At 36.0% G+C, this 14,415-nt stretch overlaps 1 protein-coding gene across 1 annotated transcript in view; it reads left to right on the top strand.

Moving 5' to 3' along the window:
• Prim1 (DNA primase small subunit) overlaps positions 1-14,415 on the top strand; it is a 160,025-nt gene that overhangs the window by 105,043 nt on the left and 40,567 nt on the right. Inside the window, exon 6 of the mRNA XM_090409175.1 lies at positions 4,225-4,338. Within this exon, the coding sequence (XP_090265301.1) occupies positions 4,225-4,338 (114 nt within the window). The remainder of the gene's footprint in view (positions 1-4,224; positions 4,339-14,415) is intronic.

The following is a 14,415-nucleotide window of genomic DNA, read 5'->3' as shown; positions in this document are numbered from 1 at the left end:
TTCATATCACAATCTTAATTTATAAATTCAATTAAAGATATCATTAGACTAATGTAAGAATTAAAAGTCTCAATTTAAAAAAAAAAATTTAGTGTGTTATCTGGATTAAACTTTCCCATATTTTTGACAACGATATACAGTCATTTTAATTCAAGTTAGGGCATTGAAGTAAAGCCTCACTCTCTTTGAATAGCCATTCAAATTTATTGTGACATCTGTATAGAAGGCAAGTACTGGACCAGAGGATGTTATGGCTTGTCTCTATCCTGTGCTGAGCCAATCCAGACTTATTGGATTTGTTGTGAAGAATGTATGATTGATGTTCTTGTTTCTTTTTTCTACAGAGCGTCCAGTTTGTCCAAAGTACGACAGATTGCAGTTACAAGGAACTTGATATACACCAGACAGCGACTTGAGCGTTTATCTTTAGAAAATGGGAAATATAGATATTTTGTTAATAGGGATATAAGTTGCTGTTAAATCATTTCTTCAGAATTCTTGAAATTGATTCTGAGATTCCGGAAATATATGGAATTGGAACTCAACGTATTGATTCTTTGTTGTTCTGGATAGGATTGTAGGAATCGAACAGATGTTGTGTAGTCTTTTGGAGAAGTCATTTAATTTCATGTGATGTTTGATAGTTGAAAGTTCTTTCTGTAATTCGTGGGGAGTTGAGCGATTAGTTCTAGCCTGTCGAATTAAGCATTTTATAATTCCTGTTTTTTGATAAGGATGATGGGCAGATTGAGAATGTAACAGCCAGTAAAAGTGGGTTTTCTGTAAACTGTTGTCAGAATACCTGAAGGTGAGCAGATGAGAAGGATGTCTAAAAAGGATAACTTGTCTTTTTCAATCTCCATGATAAACTTAATACGAGGATATAGAGAATTGATTTTGGCTAAAAAGGAAGGTAAGAAATGTCGTTTATATATCTAGCCCAATAGGATGGTTGAGGGTATATAGATGAAAAAAGGATGTCTTCCAGCTGTTCCAAATAAAAGTTGGCTAGAGCAGGTGAAAGTGGACTTCCCATGGCCCCTTCCACTTGGTTGTAGAATTTGTTTTGACACAAGAAATATCCATAGTGCATCATGAAATTGAATAATTTTACGATATCTTGTGGGAAGATGTCAGCCAGTAAATGCAAGGTCTCTTGGAGAGGTACATTGGTAAATAGAGATTCTACATCGAAGCTCACCATGAGATCAGTAGGTTGTAATGAGATATTTTTAATTTGTTTATGAAATCAAAAGAGTTTTTCAAAAAAGAGCTTGATTTGCCTATATGTGATTTCAGTAATTTCGCTAAATATTTTGCTGTGCGGTAGGTAGGAATCAATACAGTCAACTAAGAAAGCACTACATTCCTTAAGAAGCAACAGTCACCTTGTTATCACTAAAGCAGACAAAAGAAAAGTGACAGTAATTATGGATTCCTCAAATTACAGAAGAAAATTTCACTTTTACTTCAAGATCGCTCGACATACCAAGAACTTGATCACAAACAGGCAACTGAAGAAATTAAACTCCCTTCTAGATGAGGTTAGAAGTTTAGATGCAGCTACTATAGAAAGGTTAAAAATGCATTTTGCAAGACTTCCTAGATTTCATGGTCTACTAAAAATTCACAAGACAGACATTCTTCTCTGTCCTATAGTTGACTGTGGTGTCTAATCTTTGATCAGGAGTTCTATTTCTGAGGCATGCTCAGATCCATAACTTAAAACTAGTTTGAACACTGTCTTGTATACTGCTAGTTAAGTGTTTTAGCTGATTTCTCTCTTATTTCATTATAAATTAAAGATGCAAATAAATTATATTATTGGTTTCATCTTTTATCCAAATGTAAGCAAACAAAGTTTGCACATGAACTCATTTCACAATTGGGCTACTTGTATATAGAGGCTAATGACTTCATATCAATTGTCTTAGTATCCCATAATGCAATGCACATATCCTTGCAGACGTGTAATGCTATACATTATGGGAAGAGTCACTGCTCAGACCAGTTTCAACTTTTATTGAGATCTCATTAGTGGGTGCCAGAACCAGAAGTGATACCAAGGTTGAAGTAATGCAGAAGTCATATTTCCATATACATGTAGTTAAAAGGTGTCACAACTTATTACTAAAATAGTCTGGATTAGAGCCAGATGTTCAACATCTGCCCTTTGTTAACATGACTGTAATACATACACAGTCAGTCCTTGACTTACGATGGCCTTACCAACACATGAATACCATCTTGCATCTGCAATCGGGGTGTTATTACTGCCTTCAAGGCATTTAAGAAATACTTTTTTGCTCAGGACAGCACTACTTCTGAAGGTGAGAAAAACCTCTGACTTTCAAAAGGAATACAATATCTTGCATTGTTTATGTATTTTGTGCATCTGCAGTATGGATGGAGGTGAACAGCAAAGTGTATGAACAGTGTTTAGAAGCTGCTGCTGAAAATGCTGTATATGTTCATACATTTACAGGATTCAAAAGACATTACAATAAATACAACAAAGCCTTACAATAGACTGATGACAGTATAGTGCTAGCTAAAGAGGTTGACAATGAAGAAGTGGAGCAGTCAGTGGAAGCTGTGAAAGAAGAGCTTGATGTGTGCAGAAAGTTGCAGAAGAACAAGAGGAGGAAGAAGCTGAGATCCCCTCCAAAAAAAAGATTTACACTGAAAAAGTTGGCAGAGGTGCCTTTGTTAATAAGGCAGTTTGATTGTTGTTTGAAAAAATGGCCTCCAAGCTAATGCAAGCTGCAGCTGCTTGATATAAAAAAATTTATGCAGAAAAGAAAAGGCATAATATACATATTTTTAAAGAATCCTGCTCCTGCAGTCACTTTACCTCTTGAACAAGAGCCTAAGACTTCCATGAGTTATGATATGGTGAAACATCAGAAGGCTTTGTTGCAATTCCTCATTCAATGAATATGTTGTTGATGACCTAGCCTCTCTTGCTCCATGTACTTCCAGCTGATTATTATACTTTTAAGTATAATAATCACCATTTGTACGAGTTTGAGACTGTACTATATAGACAGACAGTGGATTGCTAAACAAATATACCTCTGCACTTTGCTGATATCAGCATCACTTTGCTTAATTGAAGGCTGATGTAAACACAGCAGCCTTCAATTAACTAATTAGAGTATTAAGTTAGAATAAGTTGGAGTAATACTGGAGTTGGAGACATTGGTGAATTACTAAATGAAATAAGTGACAAGTATGGTTTCTCATGTATGGTATGGTAATCTACTATTTATGTGACCCTTCAGTTATCAGAACAGCAAGTTCTGATAATTGAAGATCACAGGTTGGCTTTTTCCTTAACTCAATCAATCAAAATAACCATCAGATATGTATCCACTTCTTATCTTGGTCCCCTGTTTCACACCCAAAATAATGCAATATGTAGTCTTTGCCATGTAAATAATGTTGTCACTGCTTATTGCTTACAGATTGAATCACATAGAATTGTGCAATTTGGTTGTAAAATAAAATATGCAGTGCTTGTTTTACAGGCTCTGACTTTGAAATGTGGCATAACAAATTAAAGAAAGAAATGAGATTCAGATGCATCTGACTGCAAGCAAGGAAACTCAAACATGTGTTACTATATTTACTATATTCCATGATGTAAGACTGCTTTAAAGATGTATAAACTGTGCCTTGAGATTCAGAGCAGCTGCAAAAAAACACTTAGGTCACAAGTGACAATTATTTAAAATTTTGGAATTCTTACTGATCCACAATAAAATATTCTTGAAATTTGTGAAAAGCATATATCTTAAAAAAATTTACATGATGAAATGTTTTGATCATAGATTTGGTTTCTACATTCAGAATCACCTAAATTTTGATTTGTTGAACAAGATTATACCATTTAACATTTAACATTTAACAAGAACAACATAACACAATAATTTGGTAACAATAATGATGACAGCTGCAGACTTTTCCTGCCCAAGAATATACCAATTTGTTGGTATATACATCCTTGCATAATCTTGTGTATAGAAAATGGCAAATCAGAGAATTAAATTTAATACCATTTAAGACTAAAGTACACTAAAAACTTAAGACTTTAAATTATTATGTTAAATATTATTTAAATTAACATTATTATGTTTCATGGACAGTCTGATGTATTTATTATTACCCAGTGGTGATAAAATGGCTGAATTATTTACTGATGCTCAATGTTAATTTTTCCAGAGAAGCATGCACGATTATTCAGGATCATTTTGAAGATTTGCTAGTGAAAAAACAAGGATTTTTAGACACCAAAGAACAGTATCAGAAAATTATAGCTCTCTGTAATGATTCCAATATCCTTTTATATGTTTATTGATAATGAAACTGTGATTTTGCTCTTTTAAATGTGTTTATATTTCAGGCTAGTAAGTAATGTAACATCAGTTATGTCGGCCCAAAAGGCTTCCCAACAGGATTAGCTAATCAAATCAAGTGCATTCAAATCAGATAATTCATATTATAAGTTTACAACATGGAAATTGTTTCAGAGGATAAGAGATTTTTAGAATATTTGGTTGTGCTTTTAATGCATATTTGTTTTGCCTTGGAGAAATCACAGTTGTGAACTTCTAAATTGGGATTTCTCAAACATTTTTTCACATTGTCCCTTATATAGAATATCATAAATTTTATCTCTCCATCCTATTAACCTTTAACTATAGGCTTCTCAAAAATTTTGATGCTGCACTATCGTGAATCACTTGTCACACAGATAACTCCACTTTTTGGCTTCTTTAATTTGTTATATGTATTTACAATGAGATTTGATTTTTTTTATATATATATCTTCTGAACAGAATCCTGTTTTTGAAGGCAACATTAACTTTGTCTTGGCTGCTTTATTGCACTTTAACTACTAGTTTCTTTTTCATGACTTAAGATCACATACCTAATATTTTCAGCTATTGCATACATAAATTGATTGAGTAATCAAATGCCAACAGATATCAGCTTCTGAGAAAAATGTGAGATAAATCCCAAATTGCTAGTCAGTATCCAGTTAGATACCTAACAGGGTGCACCAAGAGAAGGTGAGGATTGGACATGAAATTCTCCACATTCCTTAAAAGGCTATGTAGAGGTCTTCTCCAAGTTATACATGTTTGGCCATTAAGCACCCCATATAAAAATAAAGTGCAAAATTTTTATTTGATTCTCACCAACAAAATTTTGATTCTCCACATTCCTTAAAAGGCTATGTAGAGGTCTTCTCCCAGTTATACATGTTTGGCCCTTAAGCACCCCATATAAAAATAAAGTGCAAAATTTTTATGTGATTCTCGCCAACAAAATTTTATAGAATCATCATCATCATCAAATTCCTGCCATGTACCCTCAAGGGGAGTACAAGATATGATAGTACTACATGAAAAAATTACATCATTACTAACTTCCTATCTACAATTTTCCTCCAAATCAGTCTGTTACTTGTCAAGACTCCAACATTATCAGATCTTATATTTCTATCGTCTAAGGCACTTTGTACCGTATCAATCCACCTATATCTTGGTCTTCCTCTGGGTCGTTTTCCTGCCAATCTGGCAGAGAACACTTGTTTTGCTAATCTTTTCTCTCCCATTCTATTTAAGTGACCATACCACCTGAGATTAGCTCAGCTAACGCATTCCTGGATGCTGACAATGTCAAGTTCTTTCCTAATATCCTCATTTTTAATATGATATTGCCATTAATGCCATCTGTTCACGCCTCTAATCTTTCTCAGGACTCTCATATCTGCGGTCTCTAGTCTTTGGTCAAGTGTTTTACTTCTGACCCAGCTCTCAGATCCATAAGTTAAACTGGTTTGAACACTGCCTTGTATATAGCTAATTTAGTGTTCCGACTAATTTCTCTCTTATTCCATATGAATTTATTCAATTGACTTCCCACCATACCAGCTTTGCTGATTCTGTTGTCTATTTCTATATTTAATTTACCATCTTCAGTAAAAATCGTGCCTAAGTAGCTGAAATGTTTTACTTGTTCCACAGGTTCTCCATTCACAACACAGTTGACATTTTCAATGATTCTGCCTATTTTCATTGTCCTTGTCTTTTTATTGCTGACCTTCATACCATATCTATTACAACAGCTATTCAATTTAGTCAGAGAATCTTGCAGACTTGTAGCAGATTTATTTAGAAGTATAACATCATCTGTATAAAGCAAAGAGCTGACATTAACATCTCCAATTTTGATATCAGGTTTAATACCACATTCCTTCATAATGTGATCCATATAGATAATGAATAACAGAGGGGATAATGTACATCCTTGTCTCACACCAGGTTTAACATTAAACCATCTTCCTGTACTTCCTTCAATTCTAACTGCTGACTTACAACTCAAATAAAGACTAAGTATTGCTTGATATAATGCCCCATTGACACCATATAACTGCAGCGTATTGAATAGCTTCTCTCTTGGCACCTTGTCATATGCCTTTTCCAAATCGACAAAACTGAAATAGAGATCTTTGTTATATTCCCATGCTTTCTCAACTATTTGTCGTAAAGTGAAGATCTGATTCTGACAGCCTCTATTTGGCCTGAATCCAGCTTGTTCTTCACCAAGCTTTTCTTCCACAATTCTTCTCAACCGTTTCTCAAGTATACTTGCATAGATCTTGCCAGGAACACTCAGTAGGGAAATACCTCTGTAATTCTCACAATCAGTTTTATTTCCCTTTTTATATATGGGTACTATTAGAGCTCTACTCCAATCATCGGGAATTCATCCCTCTGTCCAGGCTTTCTGAACTATGCAGTGCAGCCACTGTAAGACTCTTATACCATACTTTAGCATTTCTGGTCGAATATCATCTACTCCTGCTGCCTTTCCACATTTCAAGCTTTTGATGGCTTTTTCTACTTCAAGTATGGATATGTATTCCTGATTGCATGCCTGGTCAGTGTTTTTTACCACTGTGCTGTCATCACTGCTTGTTTCATTTAGCAGTTTTTCAAAGTAATTACTCTATACTTCAAGGATATCTTTTTCTCCTGTTTTCATGTCACCTTTATCATCTCTAACTCTTTTTACAGCACTCTTTCCTCCATTCCTAAGCTTCTTCAACAACCTCCAGAATATTTTACCACCGTCTTGATATTTATTTTCTATGTTCTTGCCAAAGTCCTCCCATGACTTTTGTTTAGCTAGTTTTACACACTGTTTAGCTTTCTTACATTTGTCTCTGTATTCTGTAAGAGTAAAAGCTGACTTATTTGCCAGGAACTTTTGATATGCTTTCTTTTTTTCCTTCACTGCCTCTTTAACTTCCTGTGTCCACCAGGGAGTTCTGATTTTTTTATCCTTGCACACAACTTCACCACATGCCTCTCTGGCAGAATCGATCAATGTTTTCTTCAGAGTTTGCCACTGAATCTCCAAGGTTTGATTCCTGTTCTCAAACTCTTTCATTTTCTTTTCAATAATCTTTGTGTATTTTAGTCTACAGTTCACATCTGAGAGCTGCTCAACTTTTATTCGCTTTAAAACTTTCTTACATGTTATTCTTTTCAATATGAAATTCAATTTTATCCTGCTCAAGACTAAATAGTGATCACTTCCAATTTCAAATCCTCTGTACACTCTAGTGTCCTGCACCAGGGAGAAAACATCACTATCAACAATAACATAGTCTATGAGACTTTTCTTATTTCTTGCCTCTTCTCTCCATGTGAATTTGTGCACATTTTTATGTTGGAACATGGTATTAGTAATAACCAGTCCATGTCCTGAGCAGAAATGCAACAGGTATTTGCCATTATTATTAGCTTTGCTCTTTTCTCCATTTTCCCAAAATATTTTTGTATGTCTCACAATCATTTCCTACTCTGCTATTTAGATCCCCAACAAGGACCAACTTTTCCTTTTTCATTGTGGCGGTTGCTTTTTCTAAAGCCTCAAAATATTCCTCCACTTCTACCTTAGTAGAACCTTCTGTGGAACCATAGGCACAAATAAGTCTCATTGTCCAGTTCCCCATTCTCATATTTGCCCACATTACTCTACTTGAGACTGACTGCCATTCAAGAAGATTAGCCTCGTATTTTGTGTTGAATACTATGGCTACTCCTTCTTTTCCTAGATTGTCATTGCCTGAATATAACATTTTGTATTTATTGCTCAGAAAGATCTCACCAGTTTTGGTCTTTTTTGTTTCAGTCACCCTTATTATGTCGATCTGGTACTTATCTAATTCCTCAGCTAGCTCCATTTCCTTTCCATTCAGGCTTCTTATTTTGATAGTACCGATCTTTAACTCTGGTGATGTTGAGTTGGGGTTTGTTTTCAGATTTGTTCCAGTAGCTGACTTTTCGCTGTTCGCCCTGGTTCCCTGGCAAAAACAACGGGGGCTTGTTTAACCGGACGACACCCCAGCCGGCATGAAATTTTGTCATGTCGTACCATCATTTTTTATTTTGGTTTAAGCAATAAGAATACAATTTGGTCGGCTAAATCCCAAATTGCCAGCCCATCCTCGTTCGTTCAGTATCAAAGTAGATACATAACAGGGTGCACCACGAGAAGGTGAGGATTGGACATTAGGTCAGAAGCCCTGGTCGGTTCTCCGCATTCCTTTAAAGGCTATGTGGAGGTCTCCTCTCAGTTATACAGCTTTGACCCTTAAGCACCCCATTTTATAGAATTCCTCATGAAATTCCATTGTTTGTCCATGGTACAAATGAACGCAGTGAACAGATGACTATGGCAAAATTATATTAAAAATGAAAATAATAGAAAGGAACTTGACATTGTCAGCTTTGAAGATTGTGTGAATAGTGCTAATCTATGATTAGCACTATTCACACAATATAGGATATAGGAGGTGGAAAGGATAACAAAAAGTATATGACGTAAAGGATCCAGAGGGTTGAAAGATGTGGTGGATTTGAAGCAGTTAATAGTGCGTAGAAGACCGAAATATAAGATTATTGGAATCTTGACAGATTAATTTGGAATAAAATTGTTTGTATGAAGGTAGTAATAACATTACATTAATGATGTAGTGCTATCATAGTATTCTATACATCTCTTTCTTTCTTAATTTTCCTGACTTTCTTAATAATAATGACACACCTAAATAAAGCTGCATACATAAATGCTCACTAGAATCCCAAAGGCAGATACTTTAAGACAACTTTGCAATAACAGAAAACTTTGATTTCTGAGATTAATGTACCTCGTATTGCAATGAGAAAAACTTAGTTAATGAAATAGTCAGTCACTACAATAAAATAAAAACATACTGTTTGCAGTGGTCTATTTGTTAAGCTTATACTTTAATGTATGTTTCCTTTGATTAATGACCCAAGTATATATTACATCAGTTGATATGGGCTGAGATTCAGATTTAATCAGTGTTAGAAACATGTTAAGCTTGCTAGTAAACTGTCATCATCTTTAACTCCTGGCATTTTATCCTAAAGGGAGGTACAGGATAATGAAATAATCCAAGATAATTGCAATTCTTATCAAGCATTCTTCAACTTATTGTGTTACTGTTTTGTTAATCTCTAATTTGATCAACTTTTAATTTTCTGTCTTCTAAGGCAGCCTAAATGCATCAGGTTTAGTCTTCCTTTCTTTTAGTGTTACACGGTGATCAGCATTCATTTTTTAAATTACGGATTTTACAGCTGTGTTAATAACTAACTCTTTTTATTATCCTGACGTTTCGATCTTCATATCAAGATCATCTTCTGGAGCATACACAAATATACAAGCCAAGCTGAGTTACATTACAAACCATAAGCTAGAGAAACAATGATTTGATCACATGTTATTCTACTGGCATGACCTCTAGTGAAAAAAAAAAAGAAATTTGTAATGGTTTGTAATGTAACTCAGCTTGTCTTGTATATTTGTGTATGCTCCAGATGATGATCTTATTATGAAGATCGAAACGTCTGGATAATAAAAAGAGTTAGTTATAACACGGTTGTAAAATCCATAATTTCAAAAATGAATGCTGATCACTGTGTAACACTAAAAGAAAGGATTATGATAATTCATGGAGATTTGACCCACAAGCGATGCAATCGATACGGTAAGCTGAAGATTCATGTTTCTAATTTGATCAAATGACTGGCTTTTTTAAAACTGTGTAGGGACAACAATATCATTTCGAATTGCATCAAACTAAAGAGAAAATTTACCTCAACAAAGGCGCAACGAATATACCTCCGCATGGAGAAAGCACTACTAAGAGAACAGATTCAAGCCATCAGAAAGAACTTAGCTGCTACACAAAATCAGCTACAAAAAGAAAAAATGGAACTTTCAAGCTACATAAATGCAGATATCTGGAAGATCCTGGAAAAGATTAAGGAAAACATGACAAGCCACATCCTCCAAACGAAGAAAGAAAACCTAATTTCCAAAGACTAAAAGATCGACAGAACCAACCACCATATTCAAATTTCTCCAGTGAACAATAACAACCAACCAGAAGCAAGAAACAACAGGAGCAACCAATCGCCTACAGGTAACAGTAACATTGTTAACCTATCCAACCATGCTTTAAACAAAGACGAAATCTCGATACTAAACAAAGTTTTAAATTATGCTGTAGCATCCAGATCGATAAACAAACTTGAATTTATTTGTAATATTGAAAGAGGCCTAAGATTCATCTCAAATAACATAGCAGAAAAAATACGTTTAGAAACCGCCAACATTTTAAATCATAACAAAACATAACAAGCAACCTAACCAAACACCAAGTAACAGCGACGAAATCACTCGAGTCAAATCTGAACATTGTAATAACTAGATCAGATAAAGGAAGTGTCACTGTTATTTTAAACTGAACCACTTATGTAGAAAAAATTAATTAGTTAACTACAACCTAACCAATAGAATAAAAAATAAAAGAAAAACTACTTAAGTCAATTACCACATGGCCCGAAGATACGGTCAAAAAACTATTTCTGCACTATGCTCGTTCCCCAAGAATTTATGGACTACTGAAAATTCACGAAGAAAACACATTGCTAAGGCCCATAGTTGAAGGGATAGATAGCTCGACTTATCACTTAGCCAAAAAATTAGCGGCAGCACTCAAGGAGTTGGTCGATCATTTCCCCTCATATCAAAAACACACAACACTTCATAAACATCATCAAAAACATTACATTAGAAAAAGAAGATTTATTAGTCAGTTTTGACGTCTCTGCTCTCTTTACGAATGTCCCAATCAATGACACAATCCTTCTTTTACTGAACAAATTCCTTCCAGCTATCTCAGTGCTCTTTGCGCATGTATTACGTTCTGGTTATTTTGTATGGCAAAATGCTTTCTACCTACGAAAAGAAGGCACAGCCATGGGCTCTCTATTATCCTTCCCCTATTGATAACTTTTACATACAACATTTTGAGCAACTTACTTTAGGTTCCTCCCCTTTAAAACACAAAGTCTGGCTTAGATACGTTGACGATGTTTTGCGATCTGGTCCCATGGTCGCCAGACACTAGGCACATTGCTTAGCCACCTAAACAAACAACACAAATGCATACAGTTCACAATTGAGATTGAAAACAGAACACACTTCTGTTTCTAGATACTTGTCACATGTCTTCCTTCTGGCCTTCATGGTTTACCGAAAACTGACGCATACTGGCCAATATATACACATAAATTCCTACCACCACCTAATACAAAAACTAGGTGTCATCAATACTCTAAAAAACAGGGCTCTGAAAATCTGCTCCAGTGAACAGGCACTGAAAGACGAATTTAAAGTGATCAGCAGTACTTTCCAAAAAAATGGGTACAGCCAAAACACTATTAACAAAATTCTCTACAAGACCTCCATAAAAAACAGACAAACCAGACTACAACAAAACTATAATCATTCCCTATATTAAAGGGACATCAGCCAAAAGAGTACTACAAAAATACAACCTCAAAGCCACCTTTAAACCCCCTGCAAAATTAAAAAGCTTACTCAACTCATCCAAAGACCCCCCTGCTGGCCCACCCAGGAGTATACCATATTCATTGCACCTGGAACATACCATATATAGGAGAAACAGGACGCACAATTCCTATCAGACAAAAAGAACATAAACGACACATTAAATATAATACTCGTGGAAAGGCTTAGAACGTCTAAGCCTTTCCACGAGAATTACGATAATCCATGAAGATGATATTGCACGTAAAGCACGCCAGTACAGTAAAATGAAGTTAAAGCTGTCAAGACAATTGAATCGTCTCACCTTCCTTAAACACTGCTGGGATAACCAGGTAATTCCTAACTGTGTGAAATTCAAGCACCGTTTCTCTTTGCAAAAGGCTCTTCATATTTATAACCATGCCAGCTAAGCCTTACTCAAAGAACAAATTGCCACGACTCGCCGTTTCCTGAATGATGCTAACTTAGCTATACAGGCACTCGAAGATGACCTTTCAAGCACCTTAAGCCATGAAATTTGGTCTATTTTATACGACGTCTCGTGCACTGCAGCGGAAAAAGAATTTTAAAAAGTAAGAGTTCAACGCATCAAAAAATTTGAAAAAGAACTCGATCTCGAAACCACAACTTCCTACCGAAACGGTAGTCGACCTTTCGTCATTTAATGTAAAACCTGAAGCACTCGATGCCCTCGCACGTGGCCACAACTTCGCCATTACGCCCAGAAGAATACCTGCTGAAGAAATTATGATAAGAATTGAACGCGGGATACGACACCTTCCAAACCACGTCGCCAACGATATTAGACTGGATGTGGCTTGTGTTCTGACCAAAGCTAAACCACCAAAAGCCAACATGCCCAGTAAGGAAATTAAATCTCTACTGGAATTAAAGAAAAACAAGAAAATAATAATCACCAAAGCTGATAAAGGGAACGCTACAGTATTGCTTACCCAAAAGGATTACACAGGTAAGCTGAAAGCTCTATTGTTAGATCGGGCTACTTACCTCCCTATCAAGTACAATCCCACCAACTTACAAATTAGAAAACTCCACAGGCTCCTTAAGAAGGTCACTTCTTGGCCTGTGGAAATCGCTAACAAATTAAAATCATTTAACTCCATACCCCCCTCCCCCATATTTATGGACTCCCAAAAATACATGAGGAAAATGTGCCATTGCGTCCCATAGTGGATGACATTGATTCCCCCACATACAAACTAGCTAAACATTTGGCCAAATCATCGCTCTCACACTATACTGGCAACACACCTTCACACATAAAAAAACTCAGCCCACTTCAAAGCCAGCATAGAAAACCTTACACTCAAACACACTGACATAATGGTCAGTTTTGATGTTTCCTCCTTATTTACAAATGTCCCACTCTAAGTATCCTTAGAGCTAATCCAAGCTAAATTTTCTCCCGGTATTACAGCCCTATTTCAGTTCACAATGAACTGCTATTTTGTTTGGCAAGGAAAATGCTACAAACAAATAGAGGGGACAGCCATGGGTTCTCCACTCTCCCCACCCTTGGCCAACTTTTATATGGAGACTTTTGAAGAGAAAGCCTTAAACTCTGCCCCACAAAAACCAACCATTTGGCTTCGCTATGTTGATGATGTGTTCGCTATTTGGCCACATGGCTCCAATGCACTCCTCTCCTTCCTAATACACTTAAACAACCAACACCCCAGAATCAAATTCACCCTGGAAGAAGAAAAAAAACAACTGCCTTCCCTTCTTAGACACACTAGTCACCTGCCAGCCTGATGGAACCTTGGTTTTTTTCAGTCTATAGAACACCCACCCATACAGGCAGATACATTCACCAACAATCTCACCACCCTTCCTTGCAACAATATGGAGTCATTAAGACACTACACAACAGGGCTAAACTTATCTGTTCAAATGACAATGCCCTAACCACAGAACTAAACCACATTCTCAACACTTTCTCAAAAAAAAATCCAAAAAATATTGAAACCAGTAAACCACAATTCCCCCCCCCCTCACAACAAGGATTACTCTAAATCCATCACCATACCCTATTTTGTAATTTTTTCCGAGGCACCTCGGAAAAAATTACAAAAATCCTAAAAAAAACATGACTTAACTTCTTGTTACAGATCATATAAAAAATTGGCATCCCTTATCCGCTCTACTAAAGACCAACCTTCCTCCCCCCAGGCCTACCTGGTGTGTACCAGGTCCCTTGCAGCCATAAGCTGACCTACTTTGGCCAAACAGGCAGGACAGCCAATATCAGAATCTCAGAACACAAGGACTACATCTGGTTTCACCAATACAGCCACTCTGGTCTTGCTGACCACGTGCTAGATACCTGCCATAGAATACGGTTGAAGAAAGCCACGATAATACACCGTAGTAAATACAGATATGAAAGGCTTTTCATGGAATCAGCTTCAGCACTAAGAAACAATC

The sequence above is a fragment of the Typopeltis vanoorti genome, chromosome 2, assembly GCF_054136105.1.
Source record: "Typopeltis vanoorti isolate ZY-2024b chromosome 2, IOZ_Tvanoo_1.0, whole genome shotgun sequence".
NCBI lineage: Eukaryota > Metazoa > Arthropoda > Arachnida > Uropygi > Thelyphonidae > Typopeltis > Typopeltis vanoorti.
Note: the sequence above shows the minus strand (reverse complement) of the source record. Positions and strands in the feature narration are given on the sequence as shown.